Source organism: Nyctereutes procyonoides, unplaced genomic scaffold (assembly GCF_905146905.1).
Source record: "Nyctereutes procyonoides isolate TBG_1078 unplaced genomic scaffold, NYPRO_anot_genome, whole genome shotgun sequence".
Classification (NCBI taxonomy): domain Eukaryota; kingdom Metazoa; phylum Chordata; class Mammalia; order Carnivora; family Canidae; genus Nyctereutes; species Nyctereutes procyonoides.
The window spans coordinates 23,514,096-23,539,244 of NW_026575049.1; the positions used below are offsets into that span (position 1 = coordinate 23,514,096).

General features: G+C 50.9%; 1 protein-coding gene across 3 annotated transcripts in view; it reads left to right on the forward strand.

Moving 5' to 3' along the window:
* PACSIN2 (protein kinase C and casein kinase substrate in neurons 2) overlaps positions 1-25,149 on the forward strand; it is a 138,312-nt gene that overhangs the window by 108,162 nt on the left and 5,001 nt on the right. For all 3 annotated transcript variants that reach the window (XM_055328639.1, XM_055328638.1, XM_055328640.1), the window contains exons 3-9: positions 8,842-8,998; positions 11,114-11,349; positions 12,643-12,798; positions 17,197-17,372; positions 19,723-19,843; positions 22,582-22,703; positions 24,794-24,916. In XM_055328639.1, the coding sequence (XP_055184614.1) occupies positions 8,842-8,998; positions 11,114-11,349; positions 12,643-12,798; positions 17,197-17,372; positions 19,723-19,843; positions 22,582-22,703; positions 24,794-24,916 (1,091 nt within the window). The remainder of the gene's footprint in view (positions 1-8,841; positions 8,999-11,113; positions 11,350-12,642; positions 12,799-17,196; positions 17,373-19,722; positions 19,844-22,581; positions 22,704-24,793; positions 24,917-25,149) is intronic.

Sequence of the window (25,149 nt, forward strand, 5' to 3'; positions counted from 1 at the left end):
CTCATTGGGCTGGGGAAATCCTCCAAATCCTTCCAAATCCTCCAGGCTTCCTGTTGCCTTTGGCCACTTTGTTCCACAGAAGGGAGTTGGCCAAGATAGGTAGTCTCTAAAGTGAGAGAGGCAGGCCTTCTCTGGAGTCCTAGTGAAAGGCGGTTCTAGGCTGTTTACACCTAGAGGATAAATGAGGAACTGGTGTGACCCGTTTGAGCAGTCCCTCTCAGCACCCCTGTAATTGTAATCCTGCTGGGTTTTAGACAGAGTCCCCTGTCTCCCTTCTTTTTTTTACCCCGTCTCCCTTCTGATACCCCATTATGCAGATGCTCTGCAAAAATGTTGCTGCAACTCTTAGTGCCAGACTCGTCTTAGCTGACTAAATCCAAGGTGTGCCTGACGCTGGATTCTCGGTGCCTGGGGTAGAGGAAAACCAGAGGAATGACTGGAGCCAGACTTTGAGACAGGGAGAGGTAGGAAGCCATGAGGAGGGCAAGCTGCTAAGGGGCTCTAGGGCCCTGGGCTGGGGAATTGTGGGTGGAGAGAGGATAGCGTGATTTCTCGGGAGGACAGCAGAGCTTTAGTGGTTGGGAGGAGTGTGTGCCGCCCCTCCCCCACCCCAGGAAGATGGGGGCAGAAGAGTGGCTTCTGGTGAACTCCAGAAAGATGGTGGTTCTGCTCTTTCCCAAGCCCAGCCTGTACTAACTACAGCCCCCGAGGTGCCTGAGCACTGGCACCCTGCTACCTCTGTCCTCCCACCTGCCACCTGGAGGACAGAGTGGTCCCTTCTCCTGTCTTCCCACTCTCTGTCCCCACTGCTATGGCCCCAGCCTGAGGAGGCTACTCTCGCACCTTCCCCCAGGAGCTTCACCCTCCTGAACCCCTCCAGTCTGCAGACATGGCACTCTTCCGGATGACCACCTGACCCTCGAGATTTCTCATCATCCAACACCCGCATCCCAGCTGCACCCCCCCCTTCCCCCATCTAAATTGCTAGTGATCCTCTTGCATTCTGTGTTCCATGTTCCGTGCCTCACAGACATCACACCTGAGTCTCCGTGCTGGTATATCTTGTCATCAACACTGTTTTCTTCCTGGAGACCTTTCTCTTTCCTCACCTTTAACCTGGCCAGCTTCCTTTTGTCCTTGAAAATTCAGCTTGGATGTTGCCTCCAGCGTACCTTCCCCACCTCTCACTCCTTCCTGCCTCTGGCCAAGCAATCCCTGAGGCAGAGGAGGCTGTCCCAGCCTTGCACCCGGGCCTATGTATGGTGAGCATCTGTCTTTAGTATCTTGGTACCTGAGGGAGTGAGCCTGAATTTTGAGGAAGATAGGAACATAGATGGCTTCAGACCTAGTTTTTAAAATGGGCATTTTGTTGTGGTTCATCATATCAGCAAGAGAAAAACCAAGAACCATATGATCCTCTCATTAGATGCAGAGAAAGCATTTGACAAAATACAGCATCCATTCCTGATCAAAACTCTTCAGAGTGTAGGGATAGAGGGAACTTTCCTCGATATCTTAAAAGCCATCTACGAAAAGCCCACAGCAAATATCATTCTCAATGGGGAAGCACTGGGAGCCTTTCCCCTAAGATCAGGAACAAGACAGGGATGTCCACTCTCACCACTGCTATTCAACATAGTACTGGAGGTCCTAGCCTCAGCAATCAGACAACAAAAAGACATTAAAGGCATTCATATTGGCAAAGAAGAAGTCAAACTCTCCCTCTTCGCCGATGACATGATACTCTACATAGAAAACCCAAAAGCCTCCACCCCAAGATTGCTAGAACTCATACAGCAATTTGGTAGCGTGGCAGGATACAAAATCAATGCCCAGAAATCAATGGCATTCCTATACACTAACAATGAGACTGAAGAAAGAGAAATTAAGGAGTCAATCCCATTTACAATTGCACCCAAAAGCATAAGATACCTAGGAATAAACCTAACCAAGGAGGTAAAGGATCTATACCCTAAAAACTATAGAACACTTCTGAAAGAAATTGAGGAAGACACAAAGAGATGGAAAAATATTCCATGCTCATGGATTGGCAGAATTAATATTGTGAAAATGTCAATGTTACCCAGGGCAATTTACACGTTTAATGCAATCCCTATCAAAATACCATGGACTTTCTTCAGAGACTTAGAACAAATTATTTTAAGATTTGTGTGGAATCAGAAAAGACCCCGAATAGCCAGGGGAATTTTAAAAAAGAAAACCATATCTGGGGGCATCACAATGCCAGATTTCAGGTTGTACTACAAAGCTGTGGTCATCAAGACAGTATGGTACTGGCACAAAAACAGACACATAGATCAATGGAACAGAATAGAGAACCCAGAAGTGGACCCTGAACTTTATGGTCAACTAATATTCGATAAAGGAGGAAAGACTATCCACTGGAAGAAAGACAGTCTCTTCAATAAATGGTGCTGGGAAAATTGGACATTCACATGCAGAAGAATGAAACTAGACCACTCTCTTACACCATACACAAAGATAAACTCAAAATGGATGAAAGATCTAAATGTGAGACAAGATTCCATCAAAATCCTAGAGGAGAACACAGGCAACACCCTTTTTGAACTTGGCCACAGTAACTTCTTGCAAGATACATCCACGAAAGCAAAAGAAACAAAAGCAAAAATGAACTATTGGGACTTCATCAAGATAAGAAGCTTTTGCACAGCAAAGGATACAGTCAACAGAACTAAAAGACAACCTACAGAATGGGAGAAGATATTTGCAAATAACATATCAGAAAAAGGGCTAGTTTCCAAAATCTATAAAGAACTTATTAAACTCAACAGCAAAGAAACAAACAATCCAATCATGAAATGGGCAAAAGACATGAAGAGAAATCTCACAGAGGAAGACATAGACATGGCCAACATGCACATGAGAAAATGCTCTGCATCACTTGCCATCAGGGAAATACAAATCAAAACCACAATGAGATCCCACCTCACACCAGTGAGAATGGGGAAAATTAACAAGGCAGGAAACAACAAATGTTGGAGAGGATGCGGAGAAAAGGGAACCCTCTTACACTGTTGGTGGGAATGTGAACTGGTGCAGCCACTCTGGAAAACTGTGGAGGTTCCTCAAAGAGTTAAAAATAGACCTGCCCTACGACCCAGCAATTGCACTGTTAGGGATTTACCCCAAAGATTCATATGCAATGAAACGCCGGGACACCTGCACCCCGATGTTTCTAGTAGCCATGTCCACAATAGCCAAACTGTGGAAGGAGCCTTAGTGTCCATCGAAAGATGAATGGATAAAGAAGATGTGGTTTATGTATACAATGGAATATTACTCAACCATTAGAAACGACAAATACCCACCATTTGCTTCAACGTGGATGGAACTGGAGGGTATTATGCTGAGTGAAGTAAGTCAATCGGAGAAGGACAAACAGTGTATGTTCTCATTCATTTGGGGAATATGAATAATAGTGAAAGGGAATATAAGGGAAGGGAGAAGAAATGTGTGGGAAATATCAGAAAGGGACACGGAACATAAAGACTCCTAACTCTGGGAAATGAACTAGGGGTGGTGGAAGGGGAGGAGGGCGGGGGGTGGGGGTGAATGGGTGACGGGCACTGAGGGGGACACTTGACGGGATGAGCACTGGGTGTTATTCTGTATGTTGGTAAATTGAACACCAATAAAAATTAATTTATTAAAAAAAATAAAATGGGCATTTTGTGAATAAATCAGTTAATAATAAGGTTTGGAAGAAATCTTGTTTATTTTTAAAATTTCTACATCAAGTTATTTGCCATTTGGCCATCTGAAAACAAACTCGTGTTTTCAAAAGCAAGAAACTTTTAAATTACAAAACTGATAAAACAGAAATAGCTAACCATGTATGTCTTCACTTTAACATATCAGTTTGTACGTATTTGAAACTTAACTCTCCTTGCATTTAAAAAAACCAGTCATCGGGATCCCTGGGTGGCGCAGCGGTTTAGCGCCTGCCTTTGGCCCAGGGCGCGATCCTGGAGACCCAGGATCGAATCCCACGTCAGGCTCCCGGTGCATGGAGCCTGCTTCTCCCTCTCCCTATGTCTCTGCCCCTCTCTCTCATTCTGTGTGACTATCATAAATAAATAAAAATTTAAAAAAATAAAAAAATAAAAAATAAATAAATAAAAAAACCAGTCATCATTATACCTCAATTTTTAAAATGTATTTTAAAAAAGAGAGAGAACACACTCCACCAAAGAAGACATGGGTAACAGACAGGAACAAGAAAAAACGCTCAGCATCATTAGACATTAGGAAAGTGCAAATTAAAATCACAATGAGATCATCGCTACATACTAAAGTGCCAAAAATCTTAAAAAAAAAAAAAAAACCCAACCTGCCACAGTACCAAGTGCTAGTGAGAATGCAGAACAGTTAGAGCTCTCATACGTTGCAGTAAGGAACGCAAAATATACAGCCACGTGAGGTGACAGTTTGGTGATTTCTCATAAAGCTAGACATATACTTATTGAATAACAATTCCACTCCTAAGTATTTACCCAAGAGAAATGAAGGCCTATGTCCACACAAAGACCTGTCAGTGAATGTTCACAGCTTCTTTATAATTGCCCCACGCTGAAAACAACCCCCATGTCCTTTCAACAGGATGAAAAGGCAAACAAGTCTATGGTGTATCCATACAATGGAATATCTCTTAGCAATTAAAATTAATATAGCATAAACAGTAACATGGATCAGCCTCAAAAGCCAGACCACATACTGTGTGATTGCCTTTATCTTGGATAGCTCGTCAAAGGGTGCTGGGGACGAAGAATCTCCTGTCCCCTTCAAAGTCCCTTTAGCTGGACTAAAAATCAAATTGACATGAGACAGATTAACAGGAGAAAATAAAATTTAACTTGTATATATGGGGAATCCACACAGACATGGCATATTCCAAAGACAGGCAAAATGAGGTACATATACCTGAGCTACTTCTCCTAGGCTGAGGAGAAGTGGATAGGGGCCTGGGACTTCAGAGAGAAGGAATGTGATTCACAGGAAGGTGAAAAATATGAGTAAATGTTTAGAAAACAAATGTTTGCTGGGCCACTCAGAAGCGGTGGGACACAGAGGACTTTGATCAGATAGGCCTTGCTGGGTTCCTCCTATCCATCAAGCCTAGTTGGTGGTATAATGTAGGTATCGATGATGGTAGCTCTCTTCCTGGAGCAGATCCTCTCTCTAAATTCTTTGTGAGCAGTTGTGGGGGAGGTATGAATTACTGAATCTGCTGGGGGGTATGATTACTTTTTGACTCAGAATAATCTTCATGTCAAAGTGGCCTGTTTTGCGGCGGCCTGCCCTTGGCCCCCATGAGGGACACAGATCAAATCCGTGTTTGCCAGGGCTGTGTGGGGCAGAGATTGACTGCGGGAGGGCACAGGGAACGTGGTGGGGAGATGGAAATTTCCGTACTTGGATATGGAGATGGCTATACACCGCACACGTTCATCTGAACTCACCTAAGCATAGACTTGGGAAAGGTGAATATTACCGGTTGTAGATTATATTTCATGTTTCATTATATTTCACTGTAGAGAAACAGCTGTCCATAGTTCTGCTCTTAGGACAATCTTCAGTGCCTCGCTCAGGGGAGCAGGAAGGCCACACTGCTTTGTCACTGGGCAGTTTATGGAGATGAAAGAGTGATACCTAGCATATGTCCCTACGCGAGGACTAAAAGGTTGGCAGTTCCATGCCCACATGGAGCCTTTTCCCCCAGCAAAGGCCGGCAGAGCAGACATTGCTAGAGTGTCATAAACACTCCCTTCTCCCCTTGGCCTCAGCAGTGGTCACAGTGCCAGCATTTATTTATTATCTTTTTTCAATTTTATAATCTTTTATTATCAATAACAACAGCTGCTTTAACGTCTTTGTCAGGCAGCTGTTAAAGGGTGGGTGGGAGGAACAAGGAAAACTCAAGCCTTTACATACAAGCAAAATTAGAGCTCTTTTAAATGTCCAAAGCTATTACTTAGTTTAATTGAGGCATTAAACTAATTCTGAAAAAAAAAAAATTCTGAATTAACATATTTGAATAACCAAGAACTAAAATGTTCAAATCTTTTCTAGTACAAAAAAATTAAATTTGCTTTAGTTATTAAAGAACTCTCGGGATCCCTGGGTGGCACAGCGGTTTGGCGCCTGCCTTTGGCCCAGGGCGCAATCCTGGGGACCCAGGATCGAATCCCACGTCGGGCTCCTGGTGCATGGAGCCTGCTTCTCCCTCTGCCTGTGTCTCTGCCTCTCTGTGTGTGTGTGTGACTATCATAAATAAATAAAAATTAAAAAAAAAGAACTCTCAATATATACAAACTATACACTTCAGACATTCACAAAAATGTGAGCAGAAGGCTTATCAAAAGACATTTAATACAATTAGTTTTCAACAACCCCTTGATGGTCCACATCTACAAAGATATTCCAGCCCAACTCAACCCCTCTCCAAATCCCACCCCCCACAGAAAAGCACATACTTACCAGAATTTTTAGCAAGTATGGTTTGGGAATTTGTTTTGTTTAAAAAAAGGCCCCCAGGGCAAGTTATTTACAGTTTAATTTCCACTGTCAACTGATCTGGACCTTGACCAGGATCAGGACCTGGACTTCTGGCGATCCACAGATGCTGGAGACTTAGATCTACTTGAAGAACCACGTTTCTGGCTCTTCTCAGGCAGTGCCAGCATTTAAACCTAAACTCATGCTTCGGGAAACATCCTGCCTGTATTCCTTGCTGCTTCTCAAATTTTAAGAGTTCTCCTTTAAATATGAACGGCAGCCAAGGTACATGCTGATGGGTCGAACTGATGCGTGTCTTCTTAGGAGGTAGCCTTTTCTTTTCCCTAAATCTTTTTACAAGGGTTTTGAAAAGCAGGGAAGTGGCAGGTTGCCAGAGAGCCAACATACTATGATCTTGATTACCAGTGTGGATATTGTTGTTGACAGTGATATGAAAGCCACCTCTGCCTCCTGGTTTCGTGTCAACTATCAAGTCCAAATCGAGCTGTGATGAGCTGAGCTCCTCTTGCCACCAGCTCAGCAACAGAGTTGTGTTTTGTTGGTTACTTTTTTTCATCCTGCTGTAAATTTCAAAATGACAGCAAAGCCCTATTTTAAGGGAAGTGAGCTTGCGGTGTCACTTCCAGCTGATTGTGAAATGCTTGCTTTTAGAGGTGCCTGGGTGGCTCAGTGGGTTAAGCCACCAACTCTTGATTTCGGCTCAGGTCATGATCTCAGGGTCATGCAATTGAGCCCCATGTTGTCAGGTTCTATGTTCAGTGGGGTGTCTTCTTGAGAGATTCTCTGTCTCCCCTGCCTCTGCCCCCTGCTCATGTTTTCTCTCTCTCTCTGTCTCAAAAATAAATAAAAATCTTAAAAAGAAAGAAAGAAATGCTTGCTTTTGATTTGCTAAGAAAGGGGCAACCGAAGGGTAAAGTTGAAAGCTGTGTGTTTTGGTGAGTAGCAGCAGCCTGGCCATGCTCTGGGCCAGAACAACAACTGATGTGGGCTCCCAGAGCTATTCGTGAACCTCAGCGTTGCCTGCTGGACAACGCTGCCCAGGCCACCTCACTTCCAGGGGTCCTTACTGATCCCATGGAAGCAGGGTTCTCTCTGGCCTCCGGGACAGCCCTTCCTGAAGGGGCCGGAGTCCCTTCTCCCCCATTACCCATCTCCCTGGGGGCCCATGTGTTCTGTCTCTCTGCGAGGTCTTCACTAACCACCACTGCCTTTGCCTGGAGAATTTAGCTCAGTTGAATTCATTTAGAAATGATAAGATTGATGAAAGTTGATTAAGATTTTTGAAGACAAGGAAGAAAGGATTGTAATATAACAGATCATTTTTTTGCCACATTTCCTTCCAGTCCTCCAATGTCCAAATTAGCCACTAATATTTTGTCAATTATTCTCTTGTATTTGATAATTTAGATGAGCTGATCTCTTTTCAGGTGTGAAAGTAGTCAAAACTCACCATAACCCTCATCAAAGCAGATAAGAGTCTGAGCTTTGCTATCAAGACTGCCCTACCTGTAGCCTTTTGAAACACTGCATTCAGCAGCAGCCCAGCCACTGCTGCTGCAAGATCAGGGAAACTGTCATTCTCTAAGCCTTGGTGTTCTCCTGTTCAAATGGGGACAGTTATTCCTACTTGTTAAGGCAGGGCAATATTTGGAGGTAAGACACCTGCTGTGGTGCCTGGCACATAGTGGTGCTCAGTAGTGGGAAATAGTATTTATTGCTCTAATTGATAAGTGAAAATAATCCAGCATGGGAAGACATTAAAGCAGAAGGTACTTCAAACATATTTCTATCTATTTATATAATGAGGATCACAAAAGACCTTTAGCCAATTCTGTAATATTAATTATAACATCATTTTAATTTGAGTTACTGAATTCTTTTTCTTCCTTTCTTTTTTTTCCTAAATCTCTCTAGTCAGACATCACTTACTCTGGGTAGCCGTCCCTGGCCCTTCACTCTGCATGAGATGCCCTTCTGGGCACCCTCAGCCCCTCACTTCCCTCTGTCAGAGCCCTTCCTGTGCTGGTCTATCTCCTTCACTGACCCACAGGTCAGAGCACGGACACCAGCCGTGTAGTTATTGAGAAGTTTCAAATCACTGTTTTTAAAAATATTCCTGCTAGTGGAATCTTAGTGGGAGCTTATCATCTAATGATGCAGGATGCCTTCTGAGTGGGGCGGGGGGTGTGGGGGGATGGATGAGCACCCAGGAGCCCAGCTGGCATGGAGGCTGTTTGTACAGCCGAGCGGGGTCCAGCCTCACAGTGTGGTTCTGTCTCCTAGGTTGGGAACTACAAGCGGACCGTGAAGCGGATAGACGATGGCCACCGCCTGTGCAGCGACCTTATGAACTGCCTGCACGAGCGGGCACGCATTGAGAAGGCCTACGCACAGCAGCTCACGGAGTGGGCGCGGCGCTGGAGGCAGCTCGTCGAGAAGGGTAGGGAGGCCACGGCACAGGGCGTCTCGACCTGGGTGCTCTGGGCAGCTCTCACAAGAACAGGGCAGCAGTGTGTCTCAGTTCTTGGGGCTGTGATTCATACAGGGGAGCGGCACGATGCCATCACCCAGCAGCACAGACTGTGTGGGCTTTCCTCCCCTGCGGCACATGGGGCTCCTCTCTGCAGGCAGCACTGGAGTCCCCCGTTGCGGCCCTTGTCATCCATGGGATGCTATACTTGCCAGTTTAACTCAGAAGGGTTCCTTCAGGGCTCAGATTTGAGTAGCGCTGCTATCACATCAGAGGCCTTGCTGCTCCACACTGTGGGTTCCAACATGGAGAGTTGTTGATCTGTAAGTTTGGCTGTGTAGTGCATCAGGTGAGACTAGATGGTGACATCTGGCAGCCTTTCTGATTTTGAATGTTTTTTTTTCTTTCTTTTTTTTTTTTTATTCATAGAGACGTAGAGAGAGAGGGGGGGGGCGGGGGGCAGAGACAGAGGGAGAAGCAGGCACCATGCAGAGAGCCTGACATGGGACTCGATCCAGGGTCTCCAGGATCACGCCCTGGGCTGCAGGCGGCGCTAAACTGCTACACCACTGGGTCTGCCCCTGATTTTGAATGTTAACGGGAATTAGTAGAGGTGTTGTACATGTTTTGCCCCCCACTCCCTCCCGAGCAAAACACACAGAAGTTTCTGGAGCTTAGTAACAGAACGCTGCTCTGGCTATGGATTGTGCTCAGAATGCACTTCCCAGCAGTAGAGGGGCAGCTTGATGGATTACAGGGTTTCCTGGGACAGAAGCTGAGTAGTGGGACTTTCTCAGGGTGTGCTATGGGCCAGGCCCTTCTACCATGATGACTGACCTCAGAGGATGGGGAAGCCAGGCCACTGGCCCTGCAGTCCTGGACGGGCGGGGCCTCAGGCAGCTGCTGCTGGGTCTGGACTAGCTGCTCATCTTTCCCCTGTTGAAGCAAGTCGTCTGTGGGGCTTAGCACAGTGCCTTGGTGGAGTAGGTGTCCAGGAGTGAGGCGGCCATGCCCGGGTACGGAGTAGCCAGGGAAGGGGCAGCTCCTGTGAACCATAACTGTTATTGTTTTATTTCTAACTCCTAGGGCCCAGCTGTTAGCACTGTCCCTTGTGTTTGTTCAGAACCTGAGGTTCACAAAGCCCCCTTGTCCCCCTCACCTGTGGACTCTGCCCCTGTGTCGCAGACCCAGCAGGAGAGGGAGCTGCTTGTTTTGTAGACACAAAGGATTAGAAGTTCAGGAAGGCTCGCCTTCCACGGTTCGTGGTTCCTTCATGTCATTACCCAGCTTGAACAGTGACTGTCCCCTGGGAGAGCCTTGAGGTCAGGGCCTGGCTCTTCCCATCTTCATCCTCAGATTCTGTCATAGCCTCCTTCTCTCTCACCTGACCCCACGCCGCCCCACACCCTCAACAAGATGACAGGCCAAATGACGAGCTCCCTTCCTAAGCACAGTGTGCGGGGTGACCACTATCTAGAGATTTCCATGTGGCCAGAACAGGTTCCTGCCTCCAACTCCCCTTCCTCTCCCCAAGACAGACCTTCCATTCTGCTGTGGAGACAGTTCTCTGCTTGATGGGGCAGCTCTCGAGTTCTTGCTCCAAGCCAGGCTCCAGGCTCCGCTCCTGTCCTGGGATTGAAAAGAGCAGTGCTGACCGCAGGGAAGGGAGAGGGTGGGCTCTGAGCTGCTGGGGAGAGAAGTCAGTCCTGCAGAGGTGACTCCTTCTCCAGCCAGCCTTAAGCAAATTAAAACTTCCAAGAGGCAGAAATTCATGTTTTTAAAAAGTTTAGTGACTTTAGAAAAAATGTGTATGTATAATCCCCCAGTTTCCCTAACAGAAGAATGGTTGAGTAGATCCAGCTTCGGTTCCTTATTCTTTATTCATCCCAAGCTGAAAAAGGAACAGACACTGAGAGAAAACTGAAAGAACCGAAAAGAACCCTCCACCCTACCCCACCCCTGCCCAGCCAGGCTGTCCTCTGGAATTCTGTCCTCACAACCAAGAGGTTAATGGACAGAGTCCCCACACAGGGCCTGTCTGGGGGCCCCGGTGCCCCATAACCAGCAGCTTCTCTCCTGTGCCAGGGCCCCAGTATGGGACGTTGGAGAAGGCCTGGACGGCTCTCATGTCCGAGGCGGAGAGGGTGAGCGAGCTGCACCTAGAGGTGAAAGCCTCGCTGATGAACGAGGACTTCGAGAAGATCAAGAACTGGCAGAAGGAAGCCTTTCACAAGCAGATGATGGGAGGCTTCAAGGAGACCAAAGAAGCCGAGGACGGCTTTCGGAAGGCACAGAAGCCCTGGGCCAAGAAGCTGAAAGAGGTGCCTCCATCCTGCAGGCTGCTCCCTGCCTGGCCTGACCCTGTGCTTCTTGGCTAGTCCTGCCCTGATGCTTTGGGCCCAGGATCTAACAGGGGCAGGGATGGGGGTCCCCCCTGGACCAGAAGCCCCCTGCTGGCTAACAGTGACCAATTCCAAGACACCAAAAATCCCTTTGGGCTGGTAGAAATGATTGATTTAAAATTTTTCTTTATTTTGTATATGTTTCCTCTGAAATTTGCAAATGATACTGATACTGGTTTTTCTAAAAGTAGCAGCTGAAGCTGCTGAGTCTTTCCCGGCTTTTGCTAGCTAGAGGCTCTTCTACAGGCACCCCCACCCTCAGCACAAAAGGGGCCCCCTTCCCCCGTCCTGTCCCCCACTGCCAAAGCTCCGCCAGCCCTGTTCTTGGGCGGAGTTCCTGCTTCCTTCTGTCTCTGCCTGCTGGGTTTTCTCAGGAGTACCACCTCCCTCCTCCTGAGAATCACCTGGAACAGACCTCTGTCTTTAGGTTGTAACAACAGGCTTTCCTTCTTTCTTCTGTTTCTTGGCTCTTGCCACATCTCCTTTATCTTGCTTCTTGTCCATGGCCTTGTGTAATGACAACCATGAGGCCATGGTTACAAAACTCCTCTTTCCTCTCTAGATTGAACTTTGACTTTGGCTCAAGGAAAGAAGGATCTGTTAAATAAAGACACAGCTGTGTGTGTATGCACTTGTATGTGTGTACATGTTCTAGCTGTGTGAGGTAGCCGTGGAACAAGTGGCCTGTGACTCTGCCTCCCAACATTACCCCCTCCTATTAGCTCCGGAACTTTGGAACGTCCTTTGTATTTGCCGTTCCAGCTGCCTGGCATGCTCTTCCCACAGACAGCCACACCTCCTGCACATTCTTGCTCCATGTCATCTTGGCTGGCTCTCTCCAGCTGCCTCAGCATGGCGCCCCACCTCTCATCCCTGCTTCCCTCTCCTTCTTGGCACTCATCACCCTCTTGTTCACTCTGTTCTTCAGCTAGCTCTTGTGGTTGCCTCCCTAGCTCGATGGAGAGGTCCCTGAAAGCCAGGGTCTTTGGTGCTGTACCCTGGTGCCCAGAATGGCACCTGACCCAAAGCAGGCACCCTGTCAGTATCTGTTGAGCATACTCCTCCCTTGTACCTAGTTGTAATTATACGACAGGCACAGCTTGTACCTGTTCCTCCCCTTCCTCGGGGTGTTGCAGGCAGAGTCTGTGAAATCTCTAGTTAGGATCTCGAACTTGCAGACACGTAACACTCAGGAGCTCATTCTCCATGCAGGTAGAGGCAGCAAAGAAGGCCTACCATGCAGCATGCAAAGAGGAGAAGTTGGCCACATCACGAGAAACCAATAGCAAAGCAGACCCATCCCTCAACCCTGAGCAGCTCAAGAAGTTGCAAGACAAAGTAGAAAAATGCAAGCAAGACGTTCTTAAGGTAAATGTGGCACATCTTTTTCCATGGTGAATGCACGAGCCTCGCCAGACACCTCTCTGGCCCGCAGTTAGCTTTGTTGCCACTTGATTGGAGGGGTGGAGAGATGGCACAGCAGTAAGACCTATTCCTGCCCTCAGGAGGCTCCCACGTGAGCGCCTTACCTTCCCACAGCCCCCTTGCCCACTTCAGGATGGAGGGCAGAACTGAGTGCTGGGCAAGCAGGGCAACGGCCGATTCTTCCGCTCAGGGAAAGGTGGTGGGGTGGCCGGGGCTGCTGTGAGAGAAGTGGGAGGGACCAGCTTGTGCAGGACATGGAGGTGTGGATGTCAGCGGCAGGAGCCTGATGCAAGAGCTGGCCCGGAGGGTTATGATGACCAAGTGGTCTTGCAAGGCGAGTGAAGTAAGGAGCTTCAGGACACTAACAGGGAGCCACTGAAAGAAGGTTCCAGAGCTCAGGGAGGGCAGAGGTGTGGAGGAGGACCACAGCTTAGAAGGGTTGCTCTGGTGGTGAGTGGAGGGAGTCCCATGAAGGTGGAGTGCCTGGGACGCCCAGCACACTGTGTCCACGGGGAGCTTGGAGAGGTCGGGGGAGCGGGCAGGTTTCCCCGCAGCCCCGGCAATGAAGGCCCAGAGAGGTGTGGGTGGGGGCTGCGGGTGCTCAGCCAAGAGTCCGTGAACAGGCCCTGCGTGCAGCATCCTGGGTGCCCTTCTGCCTTTCTGTGCAGTGGGGGGGGGGGTGAGGGGGGCCCTGCTGCCGTGGATTGGAGAGACCAAGTGGGAGGATGGTATAAACTAGGGGGACAGAGGGGGGCCTCTATGGACGCAGGTAGTGATTCTACCTGGAAAGCCTGAGTCACAGGATACAAACACTAGACAGATTCATATAATTTAAAAGTTCCCAGGAAATGAAAACTGACGTGAGCAAGGCCTAGGCCACCACCTCTGCTGGGTGGAGAGGGGTGCAGGGCTGGGGGCTGAGCTGTCTGGAGTCCTCCTTGCCGCAGTGCTGAGGTAGGAGAGATGCCAGCGTGCGTTTGGGCAGAGAGGCCCAGAGAGGTGTGGGTGGAGGCTGCGGGTTGAGCCAGGTTGAGAAGGGCTGTGTCCCGGGAGCAAGATGTTGTTCTTCCCCCAGAAGGGGAAACGGGAGAGCCCTGAGCTGCTGCTGCTGTGTTAAACCCACCACCCTTTCAGCCTGGATGGACACCACCGAACCCAGGGAATTTAGGTGGTGGCATCTCTGTTGTGTGACCGAGGAAACAGTTCAGGGAGGCTTAGTCTTGTGCCACCTGGTAGTGTGAGTGAGGGAAGGCCCGACCCTCTCTCCCTGCTCCTCACTGCTGTCACTGGCATACAGGGGAGGGTGGTTGTGGGGACTGTCTACAGAAGAGTTCATCACTCAGAGCAAGCACCTGAGTCCCTTGGGGAGTGGCCCCGACTGCCCACACCTGGTTCTGGAACTGGGTCCAGTCCAGGAGTGTGGGGTTGCCAGGAGGCTGCCTCCACTGCGAGATCAGGTGAGGAGTCTGGGGCTACTCGCTGAATGGGGTGGGCACCCAGGCTCAAGGAAAATAAGGCTGGGACGATGCTCGGGGTTGCTGTTGCCACGTGTCCAGAACGGTGCCTGGAGGAGGGACGAGGCTTCTCTGTTCCTGGGTGTGGATGGAGGGTTGGGGTGGGGGTGAGGGACATAGACACACGTACCTTTCATGTTTCATTGCCATTCACAATGGAATCTACCAAATTGGTCCAGGGTCCGAAGTCAGACATAAGGCACCTGTCAGGATGGCTGGGCCACTTTATAGAAGCTTCCCTCCTGGCTCTGTGGTCCAGCCAGTGACCATGGGGCATGATGGACCTTGTAGGCTTAGAGCTGGCCTGGAAAGGAGGGTGACTTCACCCTCCCACTCTCCTTCTTGAAACAAGTTCTAAAAACCAGCACTGACTGGTTACGTAGGCCCGTCTGTTTTTCTCATTGGTCAGGCCATGACTGCGTCCTGCAGTACCTGTCAGAAGGCACTTTCTCATGTTCAGTGCTAAGTGTCCCAGTCCACAGGAGAGCGAAGGCTGCCTTTGTTTCACTCCATGGGTGTTTCCTAGGAACTTTCTTTGTGCTCTGTGCTAGGAATTCCCCGATAGTGATGACCCTGCTCTGTATCTGGCTTTGCTGGGGCAGGGCTGTTTGTAAGCACAGGGAGGCCCCAGGGAGGCTCCTGTGTGTTGTTGGAGTACCCCAGAGAAGTGGTTTCTCTGTGCTGCTCTGGTGGTACCACCAGGCCCTGTGTATTTAAACCACAGCTGCATGTCTTAAGGCCTCTGACCTAGTGATCCCACTCAGAGCCTCACACGTCTAGGAACAGGGCAGATGATGATGATGATAATGAGTAGTCAGAGCATTTGGTGGTGCTCTGTTCCTCCTGGGAATGTCCACGTTCTGGAAGGGATGACCTTTTCTTGGGGTCACAGAGGACCCAAGCCCAGCCAGGAGGCTCAGAAGTAGAACAAGGAACAGAATATGAGGGGGTGCCGGGAAGGGAGACTTTAGGGAGTGGGTTGGGCCTGTAAGGGAAGTCTTGGAGAAGAGGGGTCTCTGGACCATAAAGGGGAGTTTTCCAGGGCTTGAGTCACAGAAGGGTGTCCAGGAGAAAAGCAGCGTAGATGGTGAGTAGATTTGGGGTGGAGTAGGGGCAGAGCTGCTCCAGAGGCTGCAGGGGCTGGGGTCCTGAGACATGGCCTTGATCCAGAAGGCAGGGGCAGGGCAGCCTGTAATGGTTCAGGGAGGCTCAGCCCTTCCTCAGAAGCTGGCACCATGGTCAGGGACAGAAAAGCAAAGTTCCTGGGGAGCTAGCCAGCCTGTCTGTCTGTGATCACCCCCATTTCTCAGGGTCTCCACAGTGGAAAGGCTGCAGTCCTGCTGTGCCTCATTTTGCCCCAGGAGACTAGATGGCCTTCCATATTTCCTTTCTGCTCAGACCCCTCGTTGAGGACAGTCTTGGAATGAATGGCTGTATGGGGATGTGACAGGCCTGGGGGACACGGGGACGGGGACTTTTTTGAATGCCTACTTCATGCAGCTTGGTGCTCATTCTGTGTCACCTCGTTTAAAATATCAGAATGCCATGAAGTGGAAGTGTAGGCATTGTGGGTTCAGTTCCAGACCACTGCAATAAAGTGAGTCAAATGAATTTTTTGGTATCTCAGCGCACATAAAAGCTATGTTTACAAAATAGTGTCATTTATTACATGTGCAATAGCATTATGTCTAAAAACAGTATACACACCTTAATTTAAAAATACTTTATTACTAAAAATGCTAACCATCATCTGAGGTTTCAGCGAATCATAATCATTAATCACAGATCACCATGACAAATGCAATAATGATAATAATGAAAACTTGAAATATTGTGAGAATTACCAAAACGTGAGCAGAGACAACAGAGCGAGCAAGTGCTGTGGGAGCAATGGTACCAATAGACTTGCTCCACGCAGAGCTGCCACAGACCCTCGGTCTCTAAAACATGAAGTACTGTGGGGTGACATGAAATGAGGTTTGCCTCTACCTCGTTTTCTGCGAGGCGAAGTGAGGCTGTAAGAAACTCTGTGCGGTACCAGGACTCGCCCCCAGGCCTGTCTGGCACTCATACCCCGTGCTCTTGCCCTGAGGTATCCGCTGAGTCACCACTGCTGTGGGGAAGGTCCGAGGCTCAAGAGGGTCCTGGCACAGCCCTTCCCTGAGGAGAGAGGACATGGGTGGATGCTGTGGGCAGGGGTCAGTGTGGCAGTGGTGCCCAACCATGCACCCTGGGTTCCAGAGGGACTGTCCCCTCCCCAGCATTGACCTGTTTGGGCCTGCTGCTAGCTGAGAGGCCCGGCAGATGCCAGGAGTATGGTTGGCAGTTTGGAAGTGGAGGGTCTGAGACTTGAACTTGACTGAAAGTAGTCTGTCAGACTCCAGAGCTTATGCTTTGGAGTCTGAGGTGGCCTGAGAAGCTTTCCCCAGCGATGGCCTTAGTGGTGGAGATGGCATTAGAGAAGAGCCTGGAGGGCCTGGCTGTGTGGGGTGGGAATATTGTTCCAGCCCAGATTGGGTGGGAACGCCCTTCAGGAGCAGAGGTAGAGTGTGAGTCTTCTAGGCTGGAATCTGAGGGGTGCCAGGGAAGGAGATCCTTGGATGCTGGGTCACAGCTCCTCACCCCGCTTACTCCTCATAAAGTCACTCAAAACGTCTGCCTTAATATAGTCACCTTATAAGTAGGCCTAGATGCTGATGATTCAGAAGGGGACGAAGGCAGGTGAGGAGCAGGGTGGTGCAGAGCCTGGCTCACCTTCTCTCCATCAGAGGGAACCAAGGTGAATGGAAATGAACCTCTGCCCTGTGGTGCCTGGATTGTCTTGTAGACCAAAGAGAAATATGAGAAGTCCCTGAAGGAGCTTGATCAGAGCACGCCACAGTACATGGAGAACATGGAGCAGGTGTTTGAGCAGTGCCAGCAGTTTGAGGAAAAGCGTCTGCGCTTCTTCCGGGAAGTTCTGCTGGAGGTTCAAAAGCACCTAGACTTGTCAAATGTGGCCAGGTAAGTTTCCTTTTTTTTTTTTTTTTTTTTTTTTTATTTATTTATGATAGTCACACAGAGAGAGAGAGGCAGAGACATAGGCAGAAGGAGAGGCAGGCTCCATGCGCTGGGAGCCCGACGTGGGATTCGATCCCGGGTCTCCAGGATCGCGCCCTGGGCCAAAGACAGGCGCCAAACCGCTGTGCCACCCAGGAATCCCAAGTTTCCATTTAGAGAAAGAGCACATCACCAGGAGGCCAGTGGGAAATTGCTTTTGAATAAAGCTCAGTCACTACTCTCCAGACTTAGGATGGCAGTGTTTGTCAGAAGAGCTTCTCCCTGGGGGTACCTGGGTGGCTCTGTCAGTCAAGTGTCTGACTCCTGATTTCAGCTCAGGTCATGATCTCAGGATTGTGGGATTGAGCCCTGTGTCGGGTGTCATGCCCAGTGGGGAGTCTACTTGGGATACTACCCCTGCCCCCAGTAAATCTTTAAAAAAAAAAAAAAATCTCCCTGGTTAAGTCCTCCTGCCCAGGGAGGAACCTTGTGCTGAGCCCATGTGCAGGTGCACAGTTGGCCTATGCTGGGCATCCCATCAGCCTGGGCCAGCTCATTGCTGGCCTGAGCTGGGCAGCCTCAGGCTGTGCATTAAGGTGAGCCCTGAGCCACCAGCTCTAAGTACGACACTCGAGGTCCAGGTAGGAAGGGAGGGCTGCAGCCTGGATCAGCCACAGTTGGCATATTTGGAATCCAGCCAGGAGCATTTCTCTGTGTTTCCCAGGCTGGTGCCCTTCCCTCAGGACCATCTTACGGAGGCCCTTCCGTTCACGTGGCTGGCTGCCCACTCAGCCTTGACTTCTTGGGGGCCTCTTGGGCAGCACAGGCCCTCGGAGGCTCAGCTCTGGATCCTGACATGGAGGCTGTGATGTTCTTTCTGCAGTCGCCTTCTCTTTTTTCCCACGATGCCTCCATTGGGGCAGAGGTCTGAGCTAACCATGGATGTGGACTTCAGTCATCCTTATTGCAGAGCTGTGTAGAAATGACTCACAAGCTAAGACTTGTTGTTAAGAAATTGCATTCCCTTTGTCTCCTGTATAATTCAATGGAAGGGAACAGTTATTGTATCGCCACTCTGCCAGTATTTAATGCTTAGGACAGTCTGTAAAGTGGGTGGCATTATTCCCCATTTACCAGGGGGGAAGCTGAGGCCAATTTTGGTGGATTGACTTGCCTGGGGCTGCACTGCTGGCTGGGGTAGGGCAGCTGTGCCCATTATGTGCACGCTTGTCCTTGGCTGGCATGCCTGGCCTCACTGAGTCCTCGAAGCCAGCCTGGGGAGTAGATGGCAGAGTAGTGTCCTAGGGCTACCATAACAAAATACCAAACCCCTGGCTTACGACAGCAGAAATGTATTGTCTCACAGTTTGGGGGTGGGAAGTACAAAATCAAGATGTTGGCAGGGCCGTGCTCCCTCTGAGGCTCCAGGGGGGAAGATCGTTCCAATTGTCATTCTGTCTGCTGCCAATCCTTGGCTTATAGACACATCACCCCTGCCACGTGGCCATCTTCTCTCTGTGTCTTCATGTACCCTTTCCTCTGTGTGTGTCTGCGTGTCTACATTTCTCCCAGCAATTAGGGCCCACCCTAATGATCTCATTTTAACTTAATTATTTCTGTAAAAACCCTATCTCCAAATAAAATCACATTCTAAGATACTCGGGGTCAGGACTTCAACATATCTTGTGTGGAGGACACACTTCAACTTAGACCAGATGGCACTGTGCCCACTCAACAGAGGAAACTGAGACCCAGAGAGGGAAAGGACTTGCCTGCCATGTAGGTGATAAGGGGAAACACTAGGTCCTGTCCTTCATAATCCACTTCCTAGGATGTTGAGCTGGTGTGAGCTGCTGCTCCAGGTAGAGGGTGAGTTCTGCGGCCACAGCACTGGGCAGTCTTCACTTACAGCTTTTGCACCTTCCAGCTTTTTTTTGAAGGGATGAGGGGGAACTTTCCTGATTCTGGACCTGTTTAAGTGGAGCCACAGAGGTCAGTGCCCATGTGGCCAAGGTGCTGGCACCTGCTGCATTATCTGACATAGAGTGCTGCCCTGCCACCTGGTTTGATTTCAACCCAATTTGTGGGAAGCCAAAGCTGTGGCTTGCAGCCCATGGTGGTGTTTCGTCTGCTCTGCACACTGAGGCCAGATAATCATTCAGCCAAGCCAGGGCAGAGCATCCTGGTCCAAGCTACAAAGCCAACTCTGTGTGGCCAGAGCCCACGCCCCCGCTGTGGCCAGGCTCTGGGGCAGGGTGAATGGGGGCCATCCCTACCTTCCAAGAGAGTCATGCATTTCCTCTCTCTGATTTAGCTACAAGAACATTTACCGTGACCTGGAGCAGAGCATTAAAGCTGCTGACGCAGTGGAGGACCTGAGGTGGTTCAGAGCCAACCACGGGCCAGGCATGTCCATGAACTGGCCACAGTTTGAGGTAAGAGGAGGCTGTGCCCAGGACCCCTTTGGTCCGGCAGGGGCTGGGCCCACAGAGTTGAGATGTATGCTTTCTCGCTCCAACTGGTGATGGCCTTTGCCCTGCTTAGGAGGCAGCCTTTAAGCATGGCTACTCTGGAACCGAGGTCAATGTGGAGAGTCCCAAGGGCACCACTGCAGGGCTTTTTGGAGTTCAGTGAAGGTGCAATCGTGTTCTCGCTTGTTAGGAACCATGATGGTCGCCTGTTGACCATTGGCATTCTCTAGTTGCTGATGAGCCCCGGGAGCTGCGCAGCTCCCCACCTGCTCCGCAGGATGGCCACACCAGCCTAGCGCACACCAGGCTGGCAGGCCTCAGGCCTGGGACGGGGAGAGATGGGGCTATGTGTAGCTCTTCTTACCCTTCCCACAGGGGACTTTTCCTCGGTTCAGACAGTAAATTCAACTCCTTTTGGTTCAGGATTAGCTTTCCTCTTTTCCTGATTTCATGAGTGTGAGCCTTCCAGTATCTTTACCTGCAAAATGTGAGGACTGGGTCTCTTGGGCCTCTTCCAGCCACAGTCCATCTGTGCTCCCCCCCTCACTAAGTCCTGCCACCCCCTCCTCTGAGGGAAGGGATTCTCCCCACCTGTGGTAAAGCAGGAGCCAGGAAAGGCTTGGAAGGGCTATGACTGCTGCCTTCCGGGGAGGACACCTGGCACGAGGGCCGAGAGGCTTCCCCTGCCCCTGGAGACTGCTAGAGTACAGGCTGCACATCTGGCCTCACCGCTTAACAGCTGTGGGACGCTGAGCCAGTCATTTGTTCCCATGTGTAAAGTGGGGATGACAACAGCACCCGTCTCCTTGGGCAGCTGGGAGTCCATGCTGGCCTCTAGCCCCACCCTAGCTACGGTTGTGTCAGACCTCACACATGTCCCTCTGTCTTCTGGAGCTTCTCAAGAAGCTGCTCCCATGACAGTGTGGGTCTCTGCAGCTGAGCACATTCCCTGCACTGGTGTTAGGACATCTCCCGACAGGAGGCTGAGAGCAGACCATGCCCCTTCCACAGAGGCACTGGGATGAGCTAGAGGCCCAGGGTCCCCCTGAGTAGAAGTGGCCCTAGAGGGGAAAGCACATAGCCTACCCCACCCCCAGCGATGGTGCACGGGGAAGAAGCGAGCTGGTGTGTCCTGTGCACGGAGCGGGATTCACCCTGCAGGGGTGTATACTGATCCAGAGGGACTTGGGAAGCCACCTATGAAATGCAGCCCTCCCCTCCCGCCCTTAGGGTTGTCCACCTATACCTAGAGAGCGTAGTGGTCTGGGAAGGAAGACCTGAGCTGACAGGCTGGCTCTATGGTATGGGTTGGTATGGGCGTCCCGGCCACTGCAGCCCTCCTCTCGTGGATCCTACAGGCTGGGAAGCAGCGCCCACATGTGGCCTGTGCTTACGGTTCTTATAGGATCATGCTTGACTTTCTCTAATGAAACTATTTGCTTTTATTTTCCATGCTGCAGGATGAAGTAAGTTTCTTACTTTGTGGCTAATGTATAATCCCAACCCTCCAGCAATGTGTGTCCGGCCCGCACGGGTCTGTGTGTGTGGGGTCCACAGTCTGGTTCTGACAGCATGTGGTGGCCTTTCTGCCCTGCTGTTCATTGTCCACACTAACAGCGGGCCCCTCCTTCCCAGGCTGGCCTACCACTGATCACACGGGTCCTGGAAGCCACACATTCAGGACAGATTTATATTCATATGGTTGCTCTGAGTCAACATTTCAGTTGAGAGAATAATTAATAAATAGATGACGAGGGTCTGGAGTCAGGGGCCCAGTTCTGCCACCAGCTCTGCATGGGCAAGTCACCTTTTCTTGGGCCTCAGTTTCCTTGTTTGACAAGTTGGCAGGTTAGACTTGATATTTCCAAGTTGGCCTCTAACCCGGAAGTGTTACACGGACATGTGTGCCAAGCTATGGACTCAACACACCAAGGGTTAATAATTCAGTCAAGGTTATTTGGTGATGGGTGGGGTCAGGAGGGAGACCTTTCCGGGGAATGAGGTCATGGCCCCTTCCTTCTGTAACCCACTTTGAGTGTTTCTCATTGTGGATGATAAAGCTGTTTCCATGTGGGGAAACTAGTAAACCTTTGGGAGGTGAGTGCTTGCTGTGCTGTGAGCTGCCAGAGGGCACCACTTGCTCCCCGGAGACCTGCTGGGGTGGGGGAGGGCTAGCTTACCTGCCCCTGACACCCGCCCACCCCCCACCCCCCGCCAAGTTGCGGTCCCCACAAGGGCTTGCCCAGAACCTGCAGCCAGCTCTCCTGTTGCACTCGCTCAGAGCCAGAAACCAGTCAGGGACTAGATGGGAACTAGCTCCTGTCTACTTTGGAAGGCTCAAGGAAAGCCGGTGAGGCCTCTGGCGACCCCTGCTGGCCTGAGGAGGCTGGAGGCGTAGTGCCATGGGGCCCCCAGGGCAGGATGGGGAAGTTCCTGGACACCTGAGTGCTGGCTGGTCAGACTCTCCTTCCAGAGACGAGACCCACACAGGCTGGAGTCCCCACCTTTAGCAGTGAGAAGGGGGTAGCAGGGGGGTGCTGGGAACCCAAGGTCAGCTAGCAAGCAAGGTGAACTGAGGCCACGGGGCTGCATGCCACTAACTGTGCAGGACAGACCCTGGCTTTCTGCCCAGTGTGTTAGACTGATGTGGCTTCAAACCAATGAACTTCCCCATTTCTCTCTCTCGGTGCCTGCTTGCCCAGGAGTGGTCCGCAGACCTGAATCGAACTCTCAGCCGAAGAGAGAAGAAGAAGCCTGCTGATGGCGTCACCCTGACCGGCATCAACCAGACGGGCGACCAGGCTCTGCAGAACAAGCCCAGCAGGTGGGCATGAGGCAGCCTCTATCCTCTGGGATAGGTCCCCCGGGTCCTCTGTGTGGGCTGGATGCTTCCAGCCTGGATACCTAGGAGATTAACCCCCTCCCCCCGTGAGGCCTTGTAGGGAACCCCACCAATGTCTTTCCAGATGCTCCTTGGGCATCCAAACTGTGCTGGGCAGTGGCCCAAGAGCATCTCTGGGAAGGATCATCAGCTCACTTGATGCTAGAGCTCTGAAAAGATCCAGAGAAAGGACCCTTTGGCACAAACATGCTTCTGGCCCCAAGTGAGGGCAGGAGCTGATGTCAGGTGCTGGTCATTGTGTATCCGCAGTGGTACACACAGGCAGGTGGAGATTACCATTGATGCCATCCTTTGGGCAGGTGCAGGTATCCCGGTCAGGTTTGTACTTCTCTGTTCTGTATGCAGGTGCTTGATTTCGGAGGGGAGTAGTGGTACAGGAGATCATTGTCAAGTGTCCCCCCTTTTCAAGGCACATCTTTGATGAAAGTGTTGGTTGTTTTATTTCTGACTTATCTGCTAAAACCAAGTTTGGTTAGAAGAGGTGGCACCGAGGTCATTAGAACCTTGTGGAAAGCGTGTGCTAGACAAGGCCTGCTCTGGCCTCCGAGTCCCAGTAGATAGATGTTGCTCTCATCTGCAGAGCTGAGGCTGCCAGCTGCCCCTCCCTGGAAGCCACTCCTGCCCCACAGGCTCTGGGCCCAGAGGCTTCCATGCCACAACAAGTAATAATACAGCTCATGGTTGTGGTTTCCTAGGAGGGTCAGCACAGGTACTGGAGGCCTTTCTGTAGCCCTGAGTGCTGAAGCCCCTACCTGGGCTCCCTGGCCAGACATGGCCAGTTGTCACTCAGCTGCTGGGTCTCTGTCTGGGCAGGTGGGCTTGGTGAAGTGACTGGAGCAGTAAGCGGTGTCCCAGGGATCAGGCGGGCACTTGTGTGACTGGGGCTGGTGGGAGAGGAGGGTCTGGGAGAGTCTAGGCAGGCCAGGGCTGCTGCATGAATTCCGCTTCCCGGTACCAGCACCCCCTCAAAGAGAAAGGTGCTGGGGAGAGAGGAGGGCCTAGTGGTCTCAGACATGCAGCTCCAGTGTGACAGTGGACAGGCTTGGGTCGAGCGCCCCTCTCTGGGCCTGAAGCCATGAGGCAGTTGCCGGCCCCTTGAGGTCACTAGTAGTATTTGAGGCATTTCCTCCTCTCCTCTTCCCTCTCCTTCCAGCTCTCCGTGCAGCGCTCAAGTGCCAGCCGCATGCAGTCCCTAACTTGGAGGCTGGAGGTGGTCCTGGCCCCACAAGCCCCACCTTGCAGCTGAATTGCACGGTGTAGCGCCAGGGCTCTTACCGTCTTATTTTATTCCGCAGCACGCACACTCACTGCATCCTGGCTGTCAGCCCTCAGGCTGGGCCTGGGTCCGATCTCCCTCAGGTCCATCCCCTCGGGGCCTGGCTCACTGTAGATGGCTGATACAGTTATGCAGATGGATGTTCTCTCTCTGAAGCACAAAAGGGTCCTTCTTTCTTAGAAAGGGCTGTTTAGCAGGTTTGGGAGCTGATTTTGGAAGCTCTAGCCCCAGAAGAAGCAGGGAGGAGGGCTTTGGAGCCTTTGGAAGAAGGAGGGGAATGCTGCGCTGTGGGGTCTGGAGAGTTCCAGGAGCCCCTCTCGCTCTCAGCAGGGGGTGCTGAGCCCCACAGGCTGACTGCCAGCTCCCAGCATCACAGTGCTGGCCACAGGCCCGGATGGGAGGACTGTGGGGAGAAGCCACAGGCCGGACATCACTTGTGCTCCAGCGGCAGCCTGTCCGCACCCCAGTCTCCTGTTCAGGATAGACCACACCCACAGGCAAGAAGGGAAATGGACCTGCTGTTCTCCTTAGACGCTTTAAATGTGTTTAACAACCAGAATATCACTAAGTGTTTTTGCTAAAATGTTCTTTCTGCTCAAATGACAAATCCTCCTCTTGTGTGAGGAGCCAGTCTGCCCCTTCAGCCCCTGGCCCTGTGATCCTGCAGCTGGGAGCACCCAGGGCCGGGGCAGGGTGCTGAGCTGGGGTCCCCTGAAAGCTCTCTCTCTCCCCATAGTGACCTTAGTGTCCCGAGCAACCCCGCACGGTCAGCGCAGTCTCTGTCCAGCTACAACCCCTTCGAGGATGAGGACGACACGGGGAGCACCGTCAGTGAGAAGGAGGACATTAAGGCCAAAAAGTTGGTGAACAAACGTTTCCCTCTGGTTCCCACCTCGCTCGCTCTCTGTGTCTCCTCTCTCTCTGTCCAGGCTCTTGCCCCCTTGGCACTCACAGCAATGCATGGGGCCTGCAGGAGGTGGCCCAGCTGCCGGCTGGTGGACAGTCTCTGGCTTCTCGATTTCTCAGGGAGGGGGGCACCTATTAACAATCTGTGGTTCTTTCTCTGTCCTCCGTTAACCCTCGTCGAGGCCC